This window comes from Lissotriton helveticus, chromosome 3_2, assembly GCF_964261635.1.
Source record: "Lissotriton helveticus chromosome 3_2, aLisHel1.1, whole genome shotgun sequence".
Classification (NCBI taxonomy): domain Eukaryota; kingdom Metazoa; phylum Chordata; class Amphibia; order Caudata; family Salamandridae; genus Lissotriton; species Lissotriton helveticus.
This window is the reverse complement of record NC_136062.1, coordinates 501427809-501452969: the sequence shown is the minus strand read 5'-3', so window position 1 is coordinate 501452969 and position 25161 is coordinate 501427809. Positions and strand designations below refer to the sequence as shown.

The following is a 25161-nucleotide window of genomic DNA, read 5'->3' as shown; positions in this document are numbered from 1 at the left end:
CCACAGACGGCTCAGGCACCACAGGTGGCTCAGGCACCACATGCGGCTCAGGCACCACAGGCGGCTCAGGCAACACAGGCGGCTCGCGCACCACAGGCGGCTCAGGCACCACAGATGGCTCAGGCACCACAGGTGGACCAGCCCCCACAGGCAGCTCCGCCATCACAGGGACCACAGGTGACTCAGCAACCACAAATGGCTCAGGTACCGCAGGTGGCTCAGGCACAACAGGCGGCTCAGGTACCACAGGCGGCTCACGCACCAGACGGCTCAGGCACCACAGGCGGCTCAGGCACCACAGACAGGTCAGGTACCGCAGGCGGCTCAGGCACCGCAGGCAGCTCAGGTACCAGAGATGGCTCAGTGACCACAGGCGACTCAGGCACCGCAGGTGGCTCAGGCACCAGAGACAGCTCAGGGACCACAAACGGCTCTGCCAGCACATGCGGCTCAGGCACCGCAGGCGGCTCAGGAACCACAGATGGCTCAGGCACCGCAGGCGGACCAGCCCCCACAGGAGGCTTAGGAACCACAGATGGCTCAGGGACCACAGACGGCTCCGCCACCACAAACTGTGGGGATCAGGCACCACAGGCGGCTCAGGCACCGCAGACAGCTCAGGGTTCCCTGCTGGGGTCTAAATGACCCCTTTCAAGTGACATAGGGGACACAAATAAAACATTTGAGCGCCGTTGTAAACCTTGTCTTTTTGTTTTTATATAACAGTTGCAACAGTGGACGACTCAGAAGATCTCAGGATGAATAAGAGGGAATTGCTTCACATGAACAACTTGCAGGAGTCGGAAGGGCTGGGGAGAGAGGAGCGTCTGAGTACAGGTGAGCATAGAGACGAGCGTCCACTCTACGCTGGCCCTCCCTCGGTTCTGGCAGCTTTGTACTGGTCTAGTCCGATGCATGTGGATACCTTCACATTGAGTGGTTTCATGAGCTTCTGCTGCCCCTTCAGACACAGAGGCCACGACTCCCACTGGGACAAAGGCTCTTTAGCTGTGCAGTGCACCACACAGTGCAGCCACTGTGTGGTGTTACATTGACCCTTTTCTGTATGAGTGTGAAGTTCATTTTGTTATTATGCCATCCTGCGTGTAGATGCCCTCTGCGGTGTCACTAAAGCGGTATCACCTACTCTGGTGGCATCACATTCAAGGCCCTTTCTTTGCTTGACGGTAACTCACCTAATACCCAACACTGTCCTAGTCTGTACAGCAACATGACAGTTATGTATTACGTACAACAACGGGGGGAGACACTCTCTCCAACTGTCACGCCTAGCACAAGCCATTTGGAAGTGGCCCATACATCACAAAATGTATTTCCTAGCAGAACACCTTCCAGGAGTAAACAATCAGATTGCAGACCTTCTGAGCAGACAAAGGCCGCAAATTCTTGAGTGGGAACTTCATCCCCGAATCCTTCTTCCCTTCTTTCAGGAATGGGGATTTCCTCACATAGATCTGTTCGCCACAGATCAAAATGCAAAATGTCCAAGCTTTGCCTCGAGGTTCCCACACCCGCTCTCCAAGGGCAATGCCCTATGGATGAACTGGTCAGGGATATTTGCCTACGCTTTTCCGCCTCTCCCCCTCATTCCGCTGGTAGTTCGGAAGCTCAAACAATCATCCCTCAAACGTATTCTCGTAGCTCCCACATGGACACGGCAACCTTGGTTTCCACCCTACTGGAGCTGTCAGTAGTTCCACACCAAAAGCTACATCTTAACTCCAGTCTCCTCACTCAGAGCCATGGAGGAATCAGGCATCCAAATCCCAAGTAACTCAACCTGGTGAGCTAGCTCCTGAAGTCATAGAGTTTGGTTATTTACAATTACAACCAGACTGTATGAACATCGTAAAGAAGGCTAGGAGACCTACTACTAGGGTGTGTTATGCAGCAAAGTGGAAACGTTTTGTTATATACTGTAACAATAACAATATCAATCCCCTTGATGCTTCAGTACAAAACGTTATATGTTATCTTTTACACTTGTAACAATCTGGATTAGCTTATACATCCATTCACTTACATCTAGCAGCCGTAGCTGCATACTTACAAAACAGACAACACTTATCTCTGTTCAGAGTACTACTGATTAAAGCCTTTATGGAAGGACTAAAGAGAGTAACACCGCCAAGAGTTCCACCTGCACCAATATGGAACTTGAACATAGTCCTTATAAGGCTAATAGGTCCACCTTTTGAACCAATACACAGGTGTTGATTACAATTCTTCTCATGGAGGGTTGCTTTTCTTATTGGTGTCACTTTCCTGAGGGGAGTTGGCGAACTCCAGGCACTAACTATACAAGAGGCTTTCTCTCACCTTCACAAAGACACGGTGGTTCTTCAAACCTATCCCAAATTTCTATATATAGTGGCGTTCGAGACATATGAGCTGTAGATTTGTATACTTGTGCATAGATCGCCATCTGGTGTTGGGTTCGGATGTTTGCACTTTGTTTTTGTCTTGGAAGAAGTCTTTGTAGTCACGAGGTAGGTGACTCCTCCTTAGGACATTAGTGCACATGGGCATCGACTCCATCTCCAGAATGTTTTTTTTTCGCCATCAGGTTCGGATGTGATTTGCTGCGCTCCGGGTCGATATCGGTTTCGAATCTCCCTTCGACACACAATCCCTCTCCACTCGATGGTATTGTCTCGATCGCGTTTCCCTTTTTTGACTCGTATCTTTAAAACAAACTCCTCGACCTCGATCATCAATGCAGGCCGTTGGGCCTATCCGCACCGACCACGTCAGCAGTCAACGGAAAGGACTCCTTTCAAAAAGTGCCCCGGGTGTCGTGCTTAGTTCCCACACACAGACTTGCACGAGGTTTGTAATCTCTGCCACTCCCTGGAGCACGACCAGAACTGTGAGGCCTGTTCATCGTTCAGGTCAAAGAAAACCATCCGTGACCATCGGGCTCGACGTCACGTAATGTCTCGTGAAGCAGCTCGATTCCAGACATCTTCGATGCAGATCCCAATGTCCAGGCAGAACAACAAGGTGATGAAGAAGACTTCTCTGTCTCCGAGGCGGACGACTCCGACGTCGAAGAGGAGACAATCACCCCGGCTCAGCGGTGCGTGAATACCGAAACCCCTCTACCAAAAAACAAATCTAAGGCTCCGGTAACACCTTCACCCTCGGGCTCAGGTCGACACCTGCAACATGTCTCAGACGCCTGCCCTCGGCCCCCGCTATGAAACCTAAAGACAAGCCTACCGACTCAGGCTCGAGCCAGCCCCATTCTGGTGCCGAAAAGTCAACTTCGGCACAGAAGCACAAGGCCAAAGATGTGCCACGCCCTTCTTCATCTGCACCAACAACAGCCTCGACAGCGAAGCCCTCGGAGTTGAAACAAACCAAGGACAAACATTCGGAACCGAAAAACCTTCGGAGCCGAACATGCCTTAAGAGCCCAAAAACAAACCCCTACGCCAACACCTAAGGAGTCAAAGACCCAACAGAAAGCCTTGGAGACTTGGTCTAAAGAACAGTCTGACCCTAAGTCTTCGCACTTCGGAAACTGGACACTTCAGAGGAATATGAAATATCCAAGAAACGAAAGGGAATGGCCACTAACACTTATCCACCTCCTTCTCTTCCTCCAGCTGATCCAAATCTCTTAATTTCTCCAGAACACTCCCCACAACATACTTTTTCACCTCAACCACAAGAGGATGACGATGATTATACCAATCGGGGGTGGGAATGTAGATCCAGATGGGGATGATGATGCATATACCATCCCACACAACGTAGACCCTTGGGATGACTACAACACAGATCCCGACCCACATAATGACCCAGGCATCTATCCATCTAGGCCATCACACCCAGACGACAATATTGGTTTTGCGCAACTAAATAATAGGGCTGCTTAATATCACGGGGTACAATTACATTCTGATCCTTCGGATTCTCTTGTCGTGTCTAATGCACGCAGGAGGGCAAACTCACAGAGTAAAGGCGACACCCCTCCTCCTGATAAGGAATCCAAACTGATAGACGCATCTGGAAAACGTATCGCGTCACGGGCTGCAAATCATTGTCGGATTGCCAATGCCCAAGCTTTGTTGGCCAGGTATGACAGCGCTCACTATGATGAGCTTGAAAAGCTCATGCAACACCTTCCGGGCCAATACAAAGAAAAAACTAACGACCTTATTCAGGAGGGAAAATTAATAACTAACACCTCAATTAAATGTGCGCTTGACGCGGCCGATACCGCATCCCATGCCATAAACACTAGCGTTTTGGTACGCAGGCACGCTTGACTCCTAATCTCCGGATTCAAACAGGAAGTGCAGTCCGCTATTCTTAATCAGCCTTTTGACCCACAGCATCTTTTTGGGCCTACAGTTGATACATCTTTAGAGAATATGAAAAAGGATACGGAAACTGCCAAATCCATGGGAGCCTTGCAATTATCTTCCCCTAGAGGTTCATTTTGTCGCTCCTTTTACAGGGCTAGCTGCAAAACTATTGGTTCGGAGCACGCCTCTTCTTCCTATAAGAGACCCAACCAAAATAATTCCTCCAGAGGATACTTTTGTGGAGGGTACAGAGGCAACAATGGTAAGGGAAGAGGTCACGGTAACAATACCCGCAACTCCCCTACCACCAAACAGTGACTTACCTTCACTTCCCCCCGACCATCCCACTCCTGTCGGGGTATGTCTCTCACAGTTCCTATCTGTCTGGAAATCAATCACCTCAGACATGTGGGTAAGACAAATTATCCAGTGTGGTTATTGCCTGGAACTCCTCTCCACTCCCCCAAATATCCCTCCCAGACAACATCAAATGTCCTCAGAACATCTCAGTCTTCTAAAACAAGAGGTTCTCTCTCTATTACAAAAACATGCAATAGAACCAATCCCCTTACCTTACCAAGGCACACGGGTTTACTCCCTTTACTTTCTAATTCCAAAAAAGGACGGTTCTCTTGGGCCAATACTGGACCTCACACCGTTAAACCTCTACATTCAGTCAGACCACTTCCACATGGTCACTCTCCAACAGGTGCTCCCACTGCTTCAACAAGGCGACTTTCTCTCCACGCTAGATCTCAAGGACGCCTACTTTCTTATTCCCATTCACCCCACTCACAGGAAGCATCTGAGGTACGTGGTGGACTGTCAACACTACCAATTCAAAGTCCTCCCATTCGGGGTGACTACAGCATCCAGAGTCTTCACCAAATGCCTCGCAGTAGTGGCGGCCCACTTATGAAGACAACACATTAACGTGTTCCCTTATCTGGATGACTGGCTCATAAAAGCCAAGTCACATAACAGCTGTGTGCAACACACACACAAGACAATCCAGTTGCTTCACAACTTGAGATTGACGGTGAACCTTACCAAATCCCACCTCCAACCGTCCAACACACAACAATACCTAGGAGCTACGATAAACACTTCAGAAGCTTTAGCATATCCCAACCCTCTCAGGATAAGCACTATGCAAGCTCCAATAGCCAAATTTCAGCCTCAACACTCATTACCAGCGCGAGTGTTCATGCAGTTGATCAGGATGATGGCCTTTTGCATTCTCATTGTCCCTTACGCAAGACTCCAAATGCTTCCCTTACAGGAATGTTTAGCACATCAGTGGAACCAGGCTCAGGGTCAGCTGACAGATCTGGTGTTGGTGGACAGCCGCACAAATCACTCTATGCAGAGGTGGAACACACAAAACCTTTCCAAGAGGTGGCCGTTCCTGGACCCGGTTCCACAGATAGTGCTGACAGCAGACGCATCGCTCTCCGGCTGGGGAGCTCATCTTCAAAACCAAACCATTCAGGGTATATGGACCCCTTGGCAACACCACATAAATTACCTGGAACAACTGGCAATTTTTCTGGCACTAAAATCATTTCAACTCCATCTGGTAGGCAAAGCTGTCCTGGTCCGTACAGACAACATGACAGTAATGTACTTCATACAGAAACAAGGGGAAACATACTCTCTAGATCTTTCACACCTAGCTCAAAGCATATGGAGATGGGCTATTCCGCAAAAGATATACCTCCTTGCAGAACATCTCCCAGGGATACACAATCAGATTGCAGATCTGCTCAGCCGTCAAACACAGCAGATCCACGAATGGGAACTTCATCCTCAAGTTCTTCTTCCATTCTTTCAAATGTGGGGACAGCCAGATATAGATCTGTTCACCCCACATCAAAACACAAAATGCCCAAGCTTCGCCCCCAGATATCCACCCCCATTGTCCAAAGTCAATGCCCTGTGGATGAACTGGTTAGGCAAATTTGCTTACGCATTTCCACCTTTCCCACTAATTCCATTAGTGGTTCGGAAGCTCAAACAGCATTCCCTCACAATGATCCTGGTTGCTCCAACATGGGACCGACAGCCATGGTTCACAACCCTCTTGAAACTATCAGTAGTTCCTCATAAAAAACTGCGCCTCTCACCCAAGCTTTTCACTCAGAACCATGGAGCGATAAGGCTTCCAGGTCCCAATCAACTCAACCTTTCAATTTGGCACCTGACATCTTAGACAAAACAAATCTGGAGAAGGAGTTGATGCCCATGCCCATGCGCACTATCGTCCTATGGAGGAGTCGACTACCTCGTGACTACAAAGACTTCTTCCAAGACAAAAACAAAGTGCAAACATTGAGGTACTGGGTTTTTCAGAACCGGTACCGAACCGGTAACCCAGTGGTGTCAGGGTACACACCCAAAGACCTCGAGTACTTTCCTGATTTAGACCACAGAAACTCAGAGTCTTCTAGGTGAAGTCAAAGATCGAATTTATTGGCTGCAACCAAGTAACAGGCGTCCTAGAAGTACAACAAGCACGGTGTGTATATTCTCAGGAGACTGCTCCATTTTACAAAGTCAGGCTTCTCTTTTTATACAAAATATTAAGCTTCAGGCAAACATTCTTAGATTTACAGTATACCATTCACATATTTTCACTACAAAGAAAAAGCAGAGTCATGATGACAAGCCCACATTTCAGTTCGTCCAGCCCACAACAAATTACCCGGCAAGCCCCAACATTTCCATCCGATATCGGTGGACCCCCAATAAAAACGGGCCCCTCCTCATCATAAAGCAAGTGAGAGAGAAAAGAGCAGGGGCAGGTGTGAGCAAGATTAGGCAGGGTGTGTGTGCGATGAAAAGGGTTTATGGCATGTTGTGCCTTGATGCTATCTCGTTCGGCCACTGGGAGAGGAACTGACCGAACAGGTTTGGCCTGGGGCAATGGTTCCAGCTTGCCCAGGTCACAGAAAAGTCAATTAAGGTGTACGTGTCCTTTGATATCGAATTTGGCTGTAGTTATAAGCCTATGTGAGAGCAACTCATAAAATGGCTGCTGTACACAAAATGGAAGCCCAGGGTTCAGGACGAAAATGACGATTTTGGGGTGAAATCGTCACTCGAATACGACGAAAATGCTTGTACATAGTGTACTAGCCATTCTCGGTCTTTTGATATAAAAATCGTCATGCTACGACAAAGTTTATTACACAAGTCCAGAATTTTCAGAACCACAAACCCTCCTTTTGCCCTTACATAGGCAATTAACCTATCCTCATGCTAATCTGAGTCCAGGTCTATATTCCTAAAGTCATTGAGATGTTGCTGTAACATCATTCTAGTACTTAGTTCGTCTTTTGATACAGGCTTCCTTACACATGATGTAGCACAGAGGCCACATATTGCAGGAGCACACTGCACGCACAGACAGAACAGGAAAAGAATGGCTAATACCATCCCAATGACCATCAGAATTTTCCATCCCCAGGCGGATATCAGTTCCCAGAACCATCCCATTAACGACCAATCTCCTTTATCCACATGAATAGATTCGGAAATCTTATGCAGTTTGGAGATGGCCTGGTACACTGTTGGAGCGTTATCTGGAATTTAAACACAGCAACTCGATTGGATCAATTTACATACCCCACCTCGGTCTGCAAGTATGACATCTAATGCGACCCTGTTCTGAAGGGTCATAAGACGATCCGACTGGAGCTCAGCAGTCAAGTTACTAAGGGCACCAGCAGTTTCAATTACGGTGGACTCAACCACCCTTGTCAATTGCCTTATGTTCCTGCTGTTAACCATGGGTCCCCAGAACGGCAGAAAACCCTTTGCGAAGTCCCCAAATTCTTGTCCTGCAGTGTCTTCTTTACTCAAGACACCTCTAACTATCCTTGTCTTGTGGTAATCTGCCGCTGCTGTGTAGGTGGGAGGTAACAGGAACGAAACAAAACATGAGCCCGAAAAGTCAGGGGGCAACCATGTATAGGCTCTATCATGGCAGATGAAATAGGTACCCTTAGCTGCTAGGAACGCAGGGGAAGTCTGAGACCCAAAAACATACGTTTCAGTACAGACACTCTTCCCTAACTGAGCTCTGGGATTCTTGCCAGTACCTTGCAGACACAGGTGACCCTGATGGGGTACAATCCAAATCGGGGAAGATCTCTTAGCTTGCTGTTTCTCACTCAGAGTAGCTCCATATCCGGTTACGTTCCATCCTATATATGCAAGTGTCTCATCTTCCGGGGTAGTTTCATAAGACATATCTTCCTTAATCATATCTACTATACCCTTAACTAGAGCACTATTCTTAGGATTGTCTTTTACAGAACGTAGGGGGTGGACTTCACGTGCGTAGATGAACATTGTTCTGTATGCCCACACAGAACCATTATAGCTGAAAGGCAGGACCAGATAAGGGATACCTTTATCCGTTGTGTGAGGCATAAGACCACACACCCAACAGTTAGTCGTGTTCATTACAAGTTGGTGTTGGTGCAAGAGCTGAACAAAGGAGTTATTAATAAACTCTAATCTCCTAGCGGATTCATGTTCAGGAAGGGGTTGAAAAGAGTGTGGGGAAACGGTAGAAGGAGGAGGTATGGGCGATGTAGTAGTTGCAAATGTCACTTGAAAAGAGAATAAAACATATCCTATTAAAAATATCATCACACTGAATAACATGAAAATGCACAATATCAAAAAACTTTTCTTTGTCATCATTTTACATATCTTGGCTTTAAAGTTCATTTCCTTGGCAGGTCTCTCCATCTCGAAAAACTCCATCCTCTATACAATGCTGCCCGCGATGGGAGGTTGTTTCTGCTAAGGAATGCTTCCGTCAGTCTAGGGCAACTCCCTTGGACCAACCAGAACTGCCGACCTAACGTCGTCAGCTGCACCCCAAAGACTTTGGGCAATCGCGGCCCTAGCAGCGGAACCCGGATGGCGGTTCAAAAAACAAAAATAAGCAAGTTTCTCAGATGGGAGAGCTGCGCTTTCAAAAATAGTACTTGGAGGAAGAAAAAAAAAACACTTTTATTAGTTCGTATTTCTCGGCCTCAGATTATATCGTTGTTTTCCTGGTATTGTATTATCTTGGAAAAGGAGTTCAGGTTCTGTAGTGTCCAATCGAACTGATGGTGATACAGCTGGTTGCAAAATTTCATCACTCTCTTGTTCAGTAGGTGTTCCTTTTACACGTGCATCACTGAAAGGCAGAAAACGTGGCACGGTTTCAGTCTGAGTCAGCGACACCCTTCTGGACCCACTGGTCGTACGGCAGAGGTAAAGGTACCCTTTTACAATGGACCCCGTGGATCCAGTGCTTCTTCCCTTCCACTCGAACAGCTGATCTTGTGGAAAGAAGGACGAGGTGCGGTCCGGTCCACCTGGGCTGGTCGTTCTTGGTTCGCTGGAAGTTCTTCACGAGAACCCAGGATCCAGGGTCGATGGGATGACCTGGAGTTTTAGAGACCGGAGGCAGGGTGTCATGGACCTGTTGGTGTAAAACACGCAATTTAGCCGTCAATTCGTACAAATAATCAAGCAAAACAGGCTGTTCGATTTCACTGAACTTTGTGGGCCTTGGCACTCCCCATATGTTGGCCGGGCGGCCAAAAAAGATCTCATATGGACTAAGTCCCACTCGCGAATGCACAGTCATTCTGGTTGATAGGAGTGCTAAAGGGAGAGCGTCAGGCCATTTAAGACCTGTGCTCGCTTGAATTTTGGCCAGTTTTAACTTAAGCGTGCCATTGTAGCATTCTACTAGTCCAGCTGATTGGGGGTGATTTGCAGCGTGAAACTTCTGATGAATGCCTAGCCCTTCGCATACTTTCTTCATCACTCGACCCACAAATTCACTCCCATTGTCGCTCCAGACCATTCTCGGCATTCCGAATCTGGGGAAGAACTCTTTCACAAGGGCTTTAGCTGTGGATAAGGCAGTATTGTCCTTTAGGGGATATGCTTCTACCCATCTTGAGAAGGCAAAAACAACAACGAGTACGTATTTTAAGTTGTTGCACCTTTCCATGTGGATGAAATCTAGCTGCAAAACCTCAAACGGATACGTAGGAGGCGCAAAATGACCAGCTGGAGTTGGGGTTCCCCTACCAGGATTGTGTTTCAGACACACCATGCAATTCTTGACCACATTCTCTTCACACTTAGGAATTCCTGCATTTTGCCATACTGGAGCCAACAACTTGCAAATCCCTTTCACGCTGATGTGAGCCATTCCATGAGCCATTGTAACCACTGCAAGCACGTACGCATCGGGTAACAACCATCTCTGATGCTCTGACAATTCAATCCAACAACCATTTGCATCCATTCTACCCGTACTTTCTCTCCACATGCTCAACTCTTTCTCTGTAGCCTCAGCTTGAATAGACTTCACACTCTCTATCGTGTCTTCACACATTCCAACATCACCAACCCATCTTGCAGGGCCTGCAACATACATTCGACTCATTACATTCCTTGCAGTTTCTTTCGCGATTTCGTCAGCAAATGCATTTCCACGACCAACATCATCAGTCACCTTCTTGTGAGCACTACATTTCACAATCGCCACTTGCAGAGGCAAGGTCAGTGATTCAAGAAGCTCATTCACCAACTGACCATGCTGAATCTTAGCTCCATGCGAAGTCAGGAACCCACGTTCTTTCCACAATCGTCCAAAACTGTGAGCCACTCCAAACGCATACTGGCTGTCGGTCTAGATGGTCACTTTCATTCCTTTCGACAACACACATGCTCTCGTAAGTGCAATCAATTCTGCTGCTTGAGCTGAATTATGTGGAATACGTGCAGCTTCAACAATTGTATGCAAAGTCGTGACAGCATAGGCTGCAGTCGTATCACCATTCGGAAGCTTGAAACATGAACCATCCACCCACAATGTACCATCACACTTCGCAAGAGGAGTGTCTTGGAGATCTATTCTCCCTTTCGTTTCTTCTTCTGTTCTAAGAAAACAATCATGCTGTTCTGAAGCATCTAATTCCTCTACAATTGGCAACAACGTAGCTGGGTTGAGTGTGTTGCATCTTTTTATGTGCACATGACTCGTTAACAATGTCAACTCGTAACCTGACAATCGAGCACTAGTTAAGTGCTGTGTCTTGGTTCTGTTTAACAACGTGTCTACTGCATGTGGGACCATTACAATTAGCGTGTTATTAATCACTATACCAGCAGACTGTCGAATAGAAACAGCCGCTGCCGCTGTTGCTCTTAAACAACTCGGCAATGCTTTAGCTACCGGATCCAAAGTCGACGAAAAATATGCACATGGACGCTGCTTGTCTCCAAACACTGTGTCAACACTGCCAATGCACAACCTTCTTTCTCATGGACATACAATGTAAAGGGCTTACTGTAGTTGGGGGTACCCAACACAGGAGCCGAACATAATGCTGTGCGCAATTCAGAAAAACTTTTCTGACACTCTTCAGACCATGGAACGGGATTGGGTGTATCTTTACACGTTAATGCCACCAAAGGTTTTGCCAACAAGGAAAAATTCGGTATCCACTGTCTGCAATATGATGTAATACCCAAGAAAGCACGCACTTCTCTCTGTGTTCTTGGCACACTCAATTTCGCTATTGCCTGAATTCTTTCTGGGGTCAGTTTCCTTCCCTCCTTTGATAAGAGATGACCTAAGTAGGTCACTTCTTGTCGACAATATTGCAATTTGGAAAGTGACACCTTGTGATGCAAATCACACAGATGACGCAACAATGACAACGTGGCTTTCTTACATATTTCCTCAGTATCTGCAGCAACAAGCAAATCATCGACGTACTGTACAAGGGTAGCACCTTCAGGTAAAACAATCGTATCAAGCTGTGTCTTTAAAGCTTGACTATATATTGATGGACTTTCACAGTAGCCCTGGGGAGCGCGTTTAAAGCGGAAGCTTCGTCCTCCTAAACTGAAGCCAAAAATATCCCTGCTCTCCTCAGCAATCGGGATGCTGAAGAAAGCATTCTTCAAGTCAATCACTGAAAACCAGGTGGCAGAAGCTGGAATCATAGTCAATAGTGCAGTGATATCAGGAACAACTGGAAATTGTGGCACAACTATTTTATTCACCTCTCTCAGATCAATCTCAAATCTGTAAACAGGTGGCTGGGAAGGGTCAGTTCGTTTCAAAACAGGCAGAACAGGACTATTGCAAACGTTGCCTCTTGTCTCTTCAATCACATCTTTTTCAATCAGATCGTAAACGATCGCTAGCAAAGCTTTTTCACCTTCACTAGAGATTTTATATTGGGGAATGCGTGGCATTTTAACATTGGCTTTCAATGTTACAACATATGGTGGTATTTCCAAAAGACCCACATCATTAGGACCAGTAGCCCAAAGAATATCAGGAAGAAACGACAATTCTGTTGGAAGTTTATCCCTTGACAAATACATTGGAGAAACCACTTTCTTACCCAGTGTAACTTGTACTCCCGAAGGAGAACAGTACAAAGTCGCATACAATCTTTTTAACAGATCCAATCCCAACAAGTTTTCACCACAACCTGTTGTCAGAATAAGGGGTGCTTCTAATTCACAAGGACCAACAGAAAGAGACATAGGACTAGAAATCGGGTTCCTAACCGGGGCGCCAGAAAAACCTACAGAAACATTCATTTCGCCAGACAAAGGTGCGCCAGGGAATTTTGAGTGCATAATAGAACTCTTTGTAGCACCAGTATCCAACAGAAAAGGTTCTGACACACCTGATGTAATCACCTCGACGTATGGTCCACTCTGATCTACTGGAACTGAAACAACTCCCTCTCTTTGTCTATGGCTGTCCTAGCAATCATTACCTTCCATATTCTCATCTTCTGCATAGTAATCATCAGCATAGTACTGAGCTGTCCTACCAGACGTGTTATTCTGCTGATCAAAACTATTCATAGAATTTTGAGGTGGAAGGGGACGTGCGTTCTGGGGGACGTTTCCACGTCCTCTACCTCTAGGCGCTTGCTGAACACCTCTACCTCTTGTGTTTGAAACACCATTCGCACGCTGTAACAGAATAGGGCAACTATACTTAAAATGACCTTCTTCCTTGCAATACGAACACTGGTTGGGACCTACAGGAATACGTGGCTGAGTATACTCTACTCTTTGCCTTTGAAACTGTTGAGGCTGCTGATAATTATTCTGATAGTTACTCTGACCACCATTATTCTGGCCACCACCACCACGTGGTGGATACGCTTGCTGTAACAAAACCTTCGTTTTCAACTCTTTAGTTTTCTTTTCTGCTCTATCTTTTTCATCCGTATCTCGATTTTCATAATATTGTGCAGTAGCCAATTTTTGTGCTGAAGAGGAAACTGCCCAAGAACTTTCTGAATCTTTCAACTTTTTACACAACTCGGGAAGCAGATTGTGCACAAATTTATCGACGAACAGTCGCTGACCACCTTCTGTGCTCATATCTTGACCACTGTGGTCGACAAACGTTTCTTCAAACCTGGTGAAGAAATCAGACACCGTTTCATCTTTCTTCTGCTTACATGCAGACAACTTATCCCAATTTACACGCATCGCAGGCATTATAGTTTTCATGTAATCAATGATCCTACCAGGGAGATCTGCTACTAAAGGTTCAGGTTTAGCACCACCAATTTGTAGGGCATCTGCAGCAGTAATATTAGCCCATGAGTCACCTAACTCCTGATCATGATCTGTATGACAAATCTTTCCCCATAAAGGCTGTGGAACAACGTTCCCAAATAACATATCGATATCGGCTAAATTTATAATGCATGAACCTGCAGTCTGCGATAAATCCTTGTAATACCCTGCAGGATTCTTACGGGGATCAGGCAATGTCTGTTTAAGGGCCAAAACTTCAGCTCGCTTCCACGGGACATGTACCCACACACGCTGAAAGTGTGGCAGAATAACCGGATTAGCATTTGCGTCACCCTCTCTCCATTGTGGGGGAACTTCTCTCATGGGATATTGTCTTCCCTTCTTTTTGACAGAAGAATCAGACTCAAACAACGACTTGGAAACACCTTCAGTCCTAAGTGACAACAACGCCGCAACTGCTTTTCTAACGTCTGAACCCACAATTGCACCTTTTGAAAACTCGAACCGTACATGGCTCAACTCGGGCGGATTAGAGTCCAAATCATTTTCCTCTAAATCTTCACATAGAAAAACACACATTTTTTCAAAAACGTATCTCTGCTTTGATGCTTCCCACTGATGGAAGACACCCATAGAGATTCTAGATCATATAGTGTCGGGTCAGTCATCCATCATCCATCTATGTGCCAAATGATTTAACGTTTCTTTCTCCCTAGAATCAGGCTGTTGGCTACGCAACTGTTTATGCTCAGAGACAGGAGCCGGACTTGCCGCTCCAAAGAAAGGATATAGAATACTAGTAACAGTACTAGCCACTCTCTGATGAACAGAAGGAGAAGTCGATGAAAAGACAAGAGGGAAAGCAGGGTGAGACGAGGCAGATGCAGAGGCAGTGTCAGGAGGAATACCAGGAGTGGTAGTCGATATAGTAGTCAAAGTTGTAGGAAGTATAGGAAGAGCAGATGTAAAAGCCGGTGGCCCTTGAGGAGGCTGCACCGGAGGGGCAGGAGCAAGCTGAAGAGTAGCTGGTGGGTGCTGTGGAGGAACAGGAGGCATAACAACCACAGGTTGCGCAACTAAAGGTTGCGGAGGTGCTGTAGCATTCTGCGCATAGGGGGGTGGCGAACTTAACAAATGCGCCATTAACGGATCTTTTTCAAGCTCTTTTGCTGCATCTTGCTGAAGAGGCGGCAAAACTGGATAACATTTATCGATGACCATTTTACGTTGCCTGTGCAACTGCTCACTCATCTGTTCTTCTTCATTGTCTTTAAACTGCATAGCAGCTTGCATTATCGAAATACCCCTTTCTCTCTTATTTTTCTTCGCTAATTTAATTTCCTTCTGTTTGGCCTCCTTACGCCATAGGCGGAAAGAGTCAAACATCGCCGGCCGGGCTTTCTTCTTAAAAAGTTTAACTTCGAGGTTGTCTAAGATTTCTGTGTCAAAGCTACCATATTGGGGCCATTTTAAAACACCATCTTTTCTGGTGTATTTGATCCACACTTCATTGTATGTGATGGGGCCTACTCCATGTTTCACATACAATTCATAAGTTGGAGTTCCAATCGGAGGAACCGGACACGAGTCCTCCAATCGGGAATCCCTATTATTACAACCAAGACAAAACAAATGTCCAAGTCTGCTAAGACCAGGCATCTTCGCTCTCTAGTCTAGCTCCAAACTTCAAAGGATTATCGATTACGATATTTCTCGTGAATACACGAGTCCTTCGGCTTTGGCACTTGCAAGTTCCAAACAAAGTGATCCCGAGGGATACCCAAAACTAAGAACCAACTAAGGACTGGGAGACGATCCACTTATACTTAACTGAGATATCGATGACGTCACCAGAAGACTCGTCTTATCGTTTCGCTCTACCAATCATCAAGGGTCCACATCAGGGCGATAGCCAGGGCAGCAGTCCTTTGTAGCCGTTGGGAAGCGGGGAACCTCGCAGCAAAGACTTTCGGACCACGTCGACATGCAGGGGTCGATGAAGTGGTTGGCCTTCCTCCAGAATTTTCACACGAAGCTCCTCACGAACCTCTGGCTGGACCAGTACCGCTGGTATCGCCCCACGTTGGGCGCCAACTGAGGTACTGGGTTTTTCAGAACCGGTACCGAACCGGTAACCCAGTGGTGTCAGGGTACACACCCAAAGACCTCGAGTACTTTCCTGATTTAGACCACAGAAACTCAGAGTCTTCTAGGTGAAGTCAAAGATCGAATTTATTGGCTGCAACCAAGTAACAGGCGTCCTAGAAGTACAACAAGCACGGTGTGTATATTCTCAGGAGACTGCTCCATCTTACAAAGTCAGGCTTCTCTTTTTATACAAAATATTAAGCTTCAGGCAAACATTCTTAGATTTACAGTATACCATTCACATATTTTCACTACAAAGAAAAAGTCATGAAAAGCAGAGTCATGATGACAAGCCCACATTTCAGTTTGTCCAGCCCACAACAAATTACCCGGCAAGGCCCAACATTTCCATCAGATATCGGTGGACCCCCAATAAAAACGGGCACCTCCTCATCATAAAGCAAGTGAGAGAGAAAAGAGCAGGGGCAGGTGTGAGCAAGATTAGGCAGGGTGTGTGTGCGATGAAAAGGGTTTATGGCATGTTGTGCCTTGATGCTATCTTGTTCGGCCACTGGGAGAGGAACTGACCGAACAGGTTTGGCCTGGGGCAATGGTTCCAGCTTGCCCAGGTCACAGAAAAGTCAATTAAGGTGTACGTGTCCTTTGATATCGAATTTGGCTGTAGTTATAAGCCTATGTGAGGGCAACTCAAAAAATGGCTGCCGTACACAAAATGGAAGCCAAGGGTTCAGGACGAAAATGACGATTTCGGGGTGAAATCGTCACTCGAATACGACGAAAATGCGTGTACATAGTGTACTAGCCATTCTCGGTCTTTTGATATAAAAATCGTCATGCTACGACAAAGTTTATTACACAAGTCCAGAATTTTCAGAACCACAACATCCGAGCCCAACACCAGATGGCGATCTATGCACAAGTATACGAATCTACAGCTCTACATGCCAAGAACAGATGCATACTGGTAAGTAGCATTTTCCTTCTGCTTTTTACATCAATCAATCTGATGAGCTACCTGTATTCTTTCCTCAACCTGATTCTGTAGCAGAACAAGCTCTACACACACTAGATGTTAGAAGAGCTTTTCTATATTATGTTGAAAGAACAAAAGATTTTCGTAAAACAAACCAGCTTTCTGTTGCTTTTTCGCCACCACGCAAAGGCAATCCCATCAGGCATTGTAAGATGGATCGTGAAATGTATCCAGACATGTTATGTGAAAGCGAAAAGAACCTTGATAATACCCTCTAGAGCGCATTCCACTTGCAAAATAGGGGCTACTACGGCCTTCTTAGGGAATATTCCCTTAACTGACATCTGTAAAGCAGCAACATGGTCTTCACCGCACACATCCACAAAACACTATTGTGGAGATGTGTTAGTGAGGCAACAAGCTAATGTAGGCCAGGCAGCACTTAAAACACTGTTTCAAACAACTGCAACCACTGCAGGTTAGCCACTGCTTTGGGAGATTACTGCTGTATAGTCTACGCAAAGCATTTGATCTACAGCTCACATGCCTCGAACGGATAATGTTACTTACCCAGTAAGCATCTGATCTTGGCATGTAGAGCTGAAGATTCACATGCGCCCACCCGCCTCCCCGGGTACCCGTACCTCTTGCAGTTCTCTATATTATTCTACATACATACGCATGGACATCTCTATTCTTTACTTACTAACTCCATTCTCATCCTCTGCGGGAAAACAATCAAACAATGGAGCCGATGCCCATGCGCACTATCACCGAAAGGAGGAGTCACCTACCTCGTGACTGGAAAGACGTCTTTGAAGAAAAACAACTTGTAAACATCCGGACCCAACACTAGATGGCAGGAGTATGCAAAGCAATTGACTCTACAGCTCTACATGCCAAGAACAGATGCTTACTGGGTAAGTAACATTTTCCTTCTTGTAAGTGGTTTCCCATTTGAGGAAACCCAACCTGTGATTGCATCTTGTTTTGTTTATATTTTAGTTTAATGTCCCATTTCTTCTTGGAAAAATCGGGTGCTTGCTTAGAGTTTTCCTTTTCAGAATTATTCTTAACCTGTGGTTTTCTCAGGTCTGGCTCCTAGATTATCTCTACCCAGCTGAGCATAGGCTTCTTCGATGATTGTGTTTTTTTCCTGTCCCTAACCACCAGGTTTTTACTGTTGTAAGGAAAATTCCCACTATCCTTTCCACCCTAAATGTCCTTCCTCTGATGGCGCAGGCTCTGTTGGGCCATTGGAGGAAGTATTCCATTGTCGGAGCCGACAGTGGGTCGGTCGACGGAATAATCAAGGTCTGCTCTTACCGAAGTGAGATGGGTGGGCCGAGGGTTTGGTGGCCAGAGTACCTTGGCCGCCAAACTCTAAATCAGTGGCTAAGTCGTGATTATTTTTAATGAATCATGGCAGTGCCATTGTTTCCAGGTTCAGTAAAGATGCTCCGATTGTTCGAAGTCGCGTCTTTAGTGCTTGTTAAACATTGTTAGGTCGCGTCTTTAGAGTGATCACAACTCAACTTTAATGGTGATGCTTTTGTTTTAAAATGGATTTGTTAAGAGTTTAACTGTGACAAATGTCTGTTTTATCCTAGCAGACAAGTCTTCCACTTTATCTACAGGATTTCCCTTTCTCAACACTGAGATTTGTCAGAGGAAAGAAGAGCCGGTGCTGGTATCAATTGATGATTTCAGTGCAGGCGTCGGAGGGAGCGGCGCAGGCTGCAAGCCGGGTATGTTGACTTTATTTTTAGTGAGTTTCAAATGTTTGCAATCTCAGGCTGTGTCTGAAGCCCCGGTGACTCTTGTCGGATACTGTGAGGTCCTCTGCCAGGAGACTGTTGTTGTCCTCTGTTGTCACAGTCTCTTGGATGCTGAGTTATTCACAAATAGACCCACACCCTGTTTAGATAGAAGGGCCGAGCACAAGGCGTCCTCTAAGACAGTGATGGCTCAGGAACTCAGAAACTATATGACGCAGTCAAGGACCTCCACACCCAGGCAGTTCATGTCCTAAAACAGTGATTGGTTTGATCAGACACCGTAAGGGTCCGATGTACAGCCCCAAATGTCAATATATTGTTCCTCGTCTCACGCGCAGACGCTGTAATATGAAGCCCTTTGGCCCACATGTACTGTAGTAAATGCAGATTGTAAGTGTTCATGTCTCTGAAATGCCCCAGTGAGACATGTCTTTACCTGGGAATACTGACAGCTGTCCGTTCACCACACGCCAGTGAAAACCTCCCAAGTGCAGTGAAGTTGTTTGTAATGCAGAGCCCAGGGCTCTTAGCAGCTTTAACCCCCAAGGGGGATTGATGCCAGGTCACTGCTGTGTAGGGTGGCCCCTTCATGTCATCACGCACCCCATTTCCAGTGTGGGTCTTTCACTTGTATATTGTTGTTCACAGGTGCATACGTCTCATTTCTTTAGTTGAAGTTGTTACGCTAAGACACCTTAGGGTAATTGCACACTTTATAAAATCATTTCATTCATTCATTCGTTCACAGTGACCCTTTGAACTGGTAATCAGTGTCCTTGATGGAAAGAAGTGAGGTAGCCACAATACTGCAGCAGAACTACCTGTCTGCAGTCCTTCCAATTCCCTCCAACAATCCCCCCACTTCCTCCATGGTTCTAAGAGTGTTTGAAGTCAAGTGTTTGAAGAAAAGATGACCACAAGTCAAAGGTTAGGAGAAGGGAGGACAGATGGGCGGAGGTAAGGGGAGGCATAGGAATTATCCTGCCTGGAGCAGGTGGGCTGGCAGCGCAGGAAGGGAAAACCTGCAGCTGGACTGCACTGCTCAGTTTTAGTGCATAAAGTATTCTCCAGCAGGTCAGATACAGCAGCGGCCGAGAAGGAAAGCATGCAGTGTGATAGTGAAGTATTCCCCTCAAGTAGGGGAGATGGTGTGGCCATGGGGTGATGCCATTCAGGAGGGAATGCTGCAGCTGGACAGCACAGCTCACTTCTGAAGTGTTAAAGTATGTTCCTTCACCACGGGAGGTGGTAGGGCCCTCAGTGAGCTGTGGTGGCTGCTACTGAAGCAACACTGTACCTGATGGCACCGCTCACGTTTAGTGTTTACGCATTCTCCACGAGGGGAGGTTGGCACCAGAGGGCTTCCCTGCTCGTAACGGACCCCTCACACAACGCAGTACACACTTTAGATGCATACTTTGCTTCCAGCAACAGCATCAACTACCACTCCACTTCAGCAATCACTTGGACTGAACTACAACATCCATTTCAACATCTCCACACCACAAGCCAAAGCTGCCATCAACATCAACCAAGCCAGCTGGAACCGAATAATGGAAACTGACTTGCGCAACTAACTAGAAACAGATCAACCCAACAACCTAGCCGAGGACATCACCAACTTGGATCTCTAAGTGTGCTGACGCTCTGGCACCCATCAAAACTCACAAACACTGCAGCCCAACAAACAGGCCCCTGGTACATGGTCAAACCCTGGGACTCCAAAGGATATGGCAAACAACAGGAAAGCAAATGTAGAGCCAACCACGATACAGATGCCAGATCAACCTACAAGGCTGCCCTCAGGCACTACCACCACCTCCTGACAGACACCAAGGGAAGGTCCCTCTCGGAACGGATCAAAGCCCGCACCAACATCTGCAAAGAGATTTTTGCTATCCTCAAGGAATTCACCACCCCAGAAGCCTCAGCCAACTCTATTGCCCCCTCCCAGGAATTCTGCGACAACCTCTCAAACTTCTCCAACAGCAACATTGAAAAGATCGTCAATAACTTTGGAAAACAACCGACAGCGAGCTTGGACAGACACTAACCAACTGGAGAACACTACAGAGGAAGACACCACTTCAGTCGTGAAAAACATCTACTCCGGACCTCCACAGACCCATGTCCACATCATATCTACAACCGAGGAGGTCCTATGATCAGCATATTCCTTTTTCACATCATCAACTCGTCCATTGATTCAGCAACCTTCCCCAAGGACTGGAAACATGCTGCAGTCACGGCCCGCCTAAATAAAATGCAGACAGACCCCGACTAACTAGGATCTGGCACCCCAGCTCCCTTCTACCATACCCAGCGAAGGTGATTGAGAAGGCAATCACCCAACAACTCACCAACCACCTGGAACCCCACAATCTTCTCGACCACTCCTAATCTCGGCTTTCGAAGCAACCACATTATGGAGACAACATTCATCGGCACTGCAGGTGAGATCCGCACCCTTCTGGACTGACGAGAAACCGCCACCCTCAGACCGCTGAACCTCTCAGCTGCGTTTGATTCTGTATCGCACACCAACCTCATTAATACTCTACACGTAATAGACATCCAAGGTTCGGCCTTCGAATTGATATGTGCTTTCATCACAGGAAGAACCCAGCAATTCATGCTCCCTGACACGTCAGAGTCCAAGGACGTGACCCCGCAGAGTCCCTCAAGAATCCTCCTTCAGCCCCACCCTGTTCAACATTTACATGACACCACTCGTCAATGTCATACTTTTAAAAAAAGCAAAAAATTGTTCAAAGTTTGACAGGCTGGCGTCATCTTTGACAGGCGTCTGTCAAACTTTTAACACATTGACAGGAACTGTCAGGACAGTGATTCCTGCGAATGACTAGGAATGCCCTCCAGGCAGATAACATCTCTGTATGCTGAGGATAGGTTTACTCCGTACGCCACGATTTAAACCAGGGCCCTTGTCTGTCCTGATCTTTCAAGAACTAAGATACAGGTGTATTGTGTGAACAAGCTTCCATCAGGAGGGGCCAGTTTGGCTAGAAGCACCTAAGAGTCCGCGCAGAGAGACTGAATCTCTCCCCACACATGTTTGAGAGCAGTTTCCAAGGAGTTGGATACTTCTGTGCTGTGTCTTGTGCGGACTCTTCATACACCCTCTCATTTTGGTGTGTGACCCAAGGGTCGACTCCTGCCTAGTGACTCGACCGGTCCTTGAGCCAGGTAACTCGTTAGGAAGCTTCACAACATCCGTGCCGCGGGTCACCTTCAGGATTGGACCTGTGGAGTACAGACTGAAGATACCTCTTTGGGCCTGCATTCCAGCGAGGTGGCAAGTAGTTACGGTGAAACCCATGGACTTTCGAACACACAGTCAGGCCTTTTCAGGTTTTTGAATAGCTGCCTTATGTTTCAAGCACCTTCCTCAGGGGTTGTATCTGGGGATAAGTTGGGAACAAGACCAGTCCTGATGAATGCCCATGACCCAGACGGGGCACACGTTACAGTCAGAAGCATGCTGACAGAATTGGCACAGTTAACCGACCCCAGGAGCTTGGAGTAATTCTTGGATCTTGTACAAGGGCGATAAGGAATGAAAAGGATTGACCTCATTCCCAACACATTTAGAGACTTCACTGAACAGGAAGTGATGCGAAGGAAGACATCACTTGTTAACTGAGTTGGCGATATACAACTCTGGTAACCAGTGGAATACAAGACTGAACGCCCCTTAATTAATGGACCCTCCATGGACTGTAGATCACAGGCCATGGAGAGGAGGAACCCAGCCACGAGGCATGCCACTAGTTATAGGGTGAGGGGTTTCCGTCCCATGTCAGGGGTTAATTTATGGGGCTACTTTAGGACTCCTCAAGAAAAGCCGAACCCTCCAGTAGAACCTCCCACTGACTACGCCAGGTCCTGAGAGTAACCTCTCATTGCCTCCTGGTCACGAAAGCTCCGCACGAGGGTCTTTGATAGAACCAGTGATCCCTCCCCTTCAGAAGTCTCCTCTCTCAAGAGTAAGAAAAACATATGTTTACGCTGTTCTAACACAAATACATTTTAAGAAATATTGTGTTTTAAGCCACGCAATTACGTTTCAAAATTGGCATGGGCGCGCCCACTGTGCCACATTGTCCCAGTGATGCCAGCCACAGGGATGAATGCAGGTGTTCTATGGTGTAATAACGCTCTCCATGTTTACTTGTATTCAACAGGTTACGAGGTCGTTTCATTCCACATTAAAGACGAGGCAGAGACCTATTTCATGGAACAACAGGAGAGCAGTCCAAGAAATGTAGCAATTAACCCCCCAAGTAAGTAAATAATGCTTGGAATGAAGATAAAACTAAAGTTAGACGTCACAGTACCCATAGAGGCGTGTCATGTCTACTGTAACAGTTGGATACACCCCTGGTGCACCCCGGCTTTTGTCATGTTCCCTAAAGAGCCCCCTCTAAGCATGGATATCTATAGAGCCCCAGAGCTGACGGTGAGACGACCCCAGGGAGACTTTTGAGTACAGCGAGTACTCGACACAACATAAAACGCTGCCGGAGACTCTCCCAGAGGCTTTGCTAAATTTAAACTGAATAAACACAGGTAACGAGGAAATAAATTGGGGCGCTCTGCAGGACAAGGGGGAGCTGAGATGCTTTGAGGCTGGTATTTATCTGGAGCAATTCACCACCCTGACCATTTAACATCTGTGACAGGAATATTAAGAGAATCTTCAGTTAAATTATTGCGGAAAAAAAAGAATCAATCGTACTATGAATGTGTTACTGATGAGTGGAAACATTTCCTTCCAATGTGAAGCCGCCGCATAAACCTGAACAAGTCCATGGACCGGCTGCTTCCAGACAAACCAGCTGTGGAAATTTGATTGTGTCAATTGTAAGAAGATATTGAATCCAATACCATGCCCGGCCTCACGCTGACCAGATGCCGACCATCGTTGTGCGGGGTATCGCTGGGAGTATCGATCAGTCTGGTTGACTTAAAGACTGATGGCCGCTGCCTTCATTGCCTTCAGCCACCAGGCTCTGCCACCCAAGGTACACCATGCCATGGGGCTGCGTTCCTCCATTGGGCATGTCACGTGTTGCCGGTAGAAGACATGTATTTACTGTCCCACCTTTGCAGCTTCATCCAGTGACGTAATCAAAGTGACAGGGCTCCTGGCTCTACCATATCTAAGAGATGTTCATTGCCCTTGGGCTGAATCCGGGCCCCCTCACAGGTTAGGGGCCCTCTGAAGGGTTGGTGCCCTCCCCATGCGGCAGGGCCCTGCGTCACGCCCCTGGCTTCACCCCAAGAAATGAGCTGTGGCGCCCCTCAAAGCTATGTTTTCCCCCATTTTGGTGTTCTTAGCCAGATACCTGGCATTACACCCAGTCAAGTAACTGGAGACAACCCAGCCTGCTGCAAAGGTCCACTCAGCTTTGAACGTATCCCAGGTAACCCTTGCTGATTGCCTGAAAAAAAGAATCCAATGCATGAGCTAAAATGAACCTCTCCACGGCATGGGTCTTTGGCTGAAATCCATGGGTGACTTTCTCTTCACTCCTGCAGTGAAGTTTAATAAAAAGCAGGAGCCGCGCAGGGAGTGCTCTGCGGGAGGCAGTGCTGGGAGCGCCTTCTACTGGCTGAAGACTTTAAGGTGCATGGTTTTCCTCTTATGATTCCCACAATTGAGGGAGTTGGGGCGCTGCTACTTCTTCCCAGAGTGGATTATTCCAGAGGCGTCTACTATGGTTCACCTCAATACCTGGTGAAACAGCTGCAACATCTATAAAAGAGCTGCACAATGCTGCCCGTCCCTGATACCTTGGAGACACACAATGCCAGCATTACCTCGACTCTGCGCTGAGAACAGCACGTCAAGCCCGATTCTCAGATTTGAAATAAATCTACACCCGCGGGTCTCTGACCGTGCACGGGGGTAGATTATGGGAGTGCACAAGCATTGCCCAGAGTCTCAGCCTGGCTGTAGCCTGTGCTCCAAGATGTATCTCCACTTACGCAAAAGTCTGCAGGGCCGGGGCGCAGAGACTCCTGTATCTTTTTCCACCACAGGGAGAACCCAGTTTCCCTGCATCCCCAATAATTTTGGGGTGGAAAAGGATTTAGCCATTTTCTTGATAGGTGAATAGAATGTTGGACCTTTTCCAGGGTGGCAAGGAGTGAGCAAGGATTTTGTAAATACATTTAAGGTTGAGCACATATTCTGGGCTGCCCACTTCCTGCCCACTCTCCATTGTAGTGAGCGGATTGGCTCTTACAAAACTCTTTGCTTGAGTGAATCCTTTTATGAGTTAAAAAATGGCGTCTGTGAACTCCAAATAAAAAGCATATTTTGTCAATC

General features: G+C 46.9%; 1 protein-coding gene across 1 annotated transcript in view; it reads left to right on the top strand.

The window, feature by feature from the left end:
* LOC144826182 (uncharacterized) overlaps positions 1-25161 on the top strand; it is a 456019-nt gene that overhangs the window by 419346 nt on the left and 11512 nt on the right. The window contains 3 exon segments of the mRNA XM_078684576.1: positions 727-837; positions 18639-18776; positions 23012-23110. Coding sequence (XP_078540702.1) covers positions 727-837; positions 18639-18776; positions 23012-23110 — 348 coding nt within the window.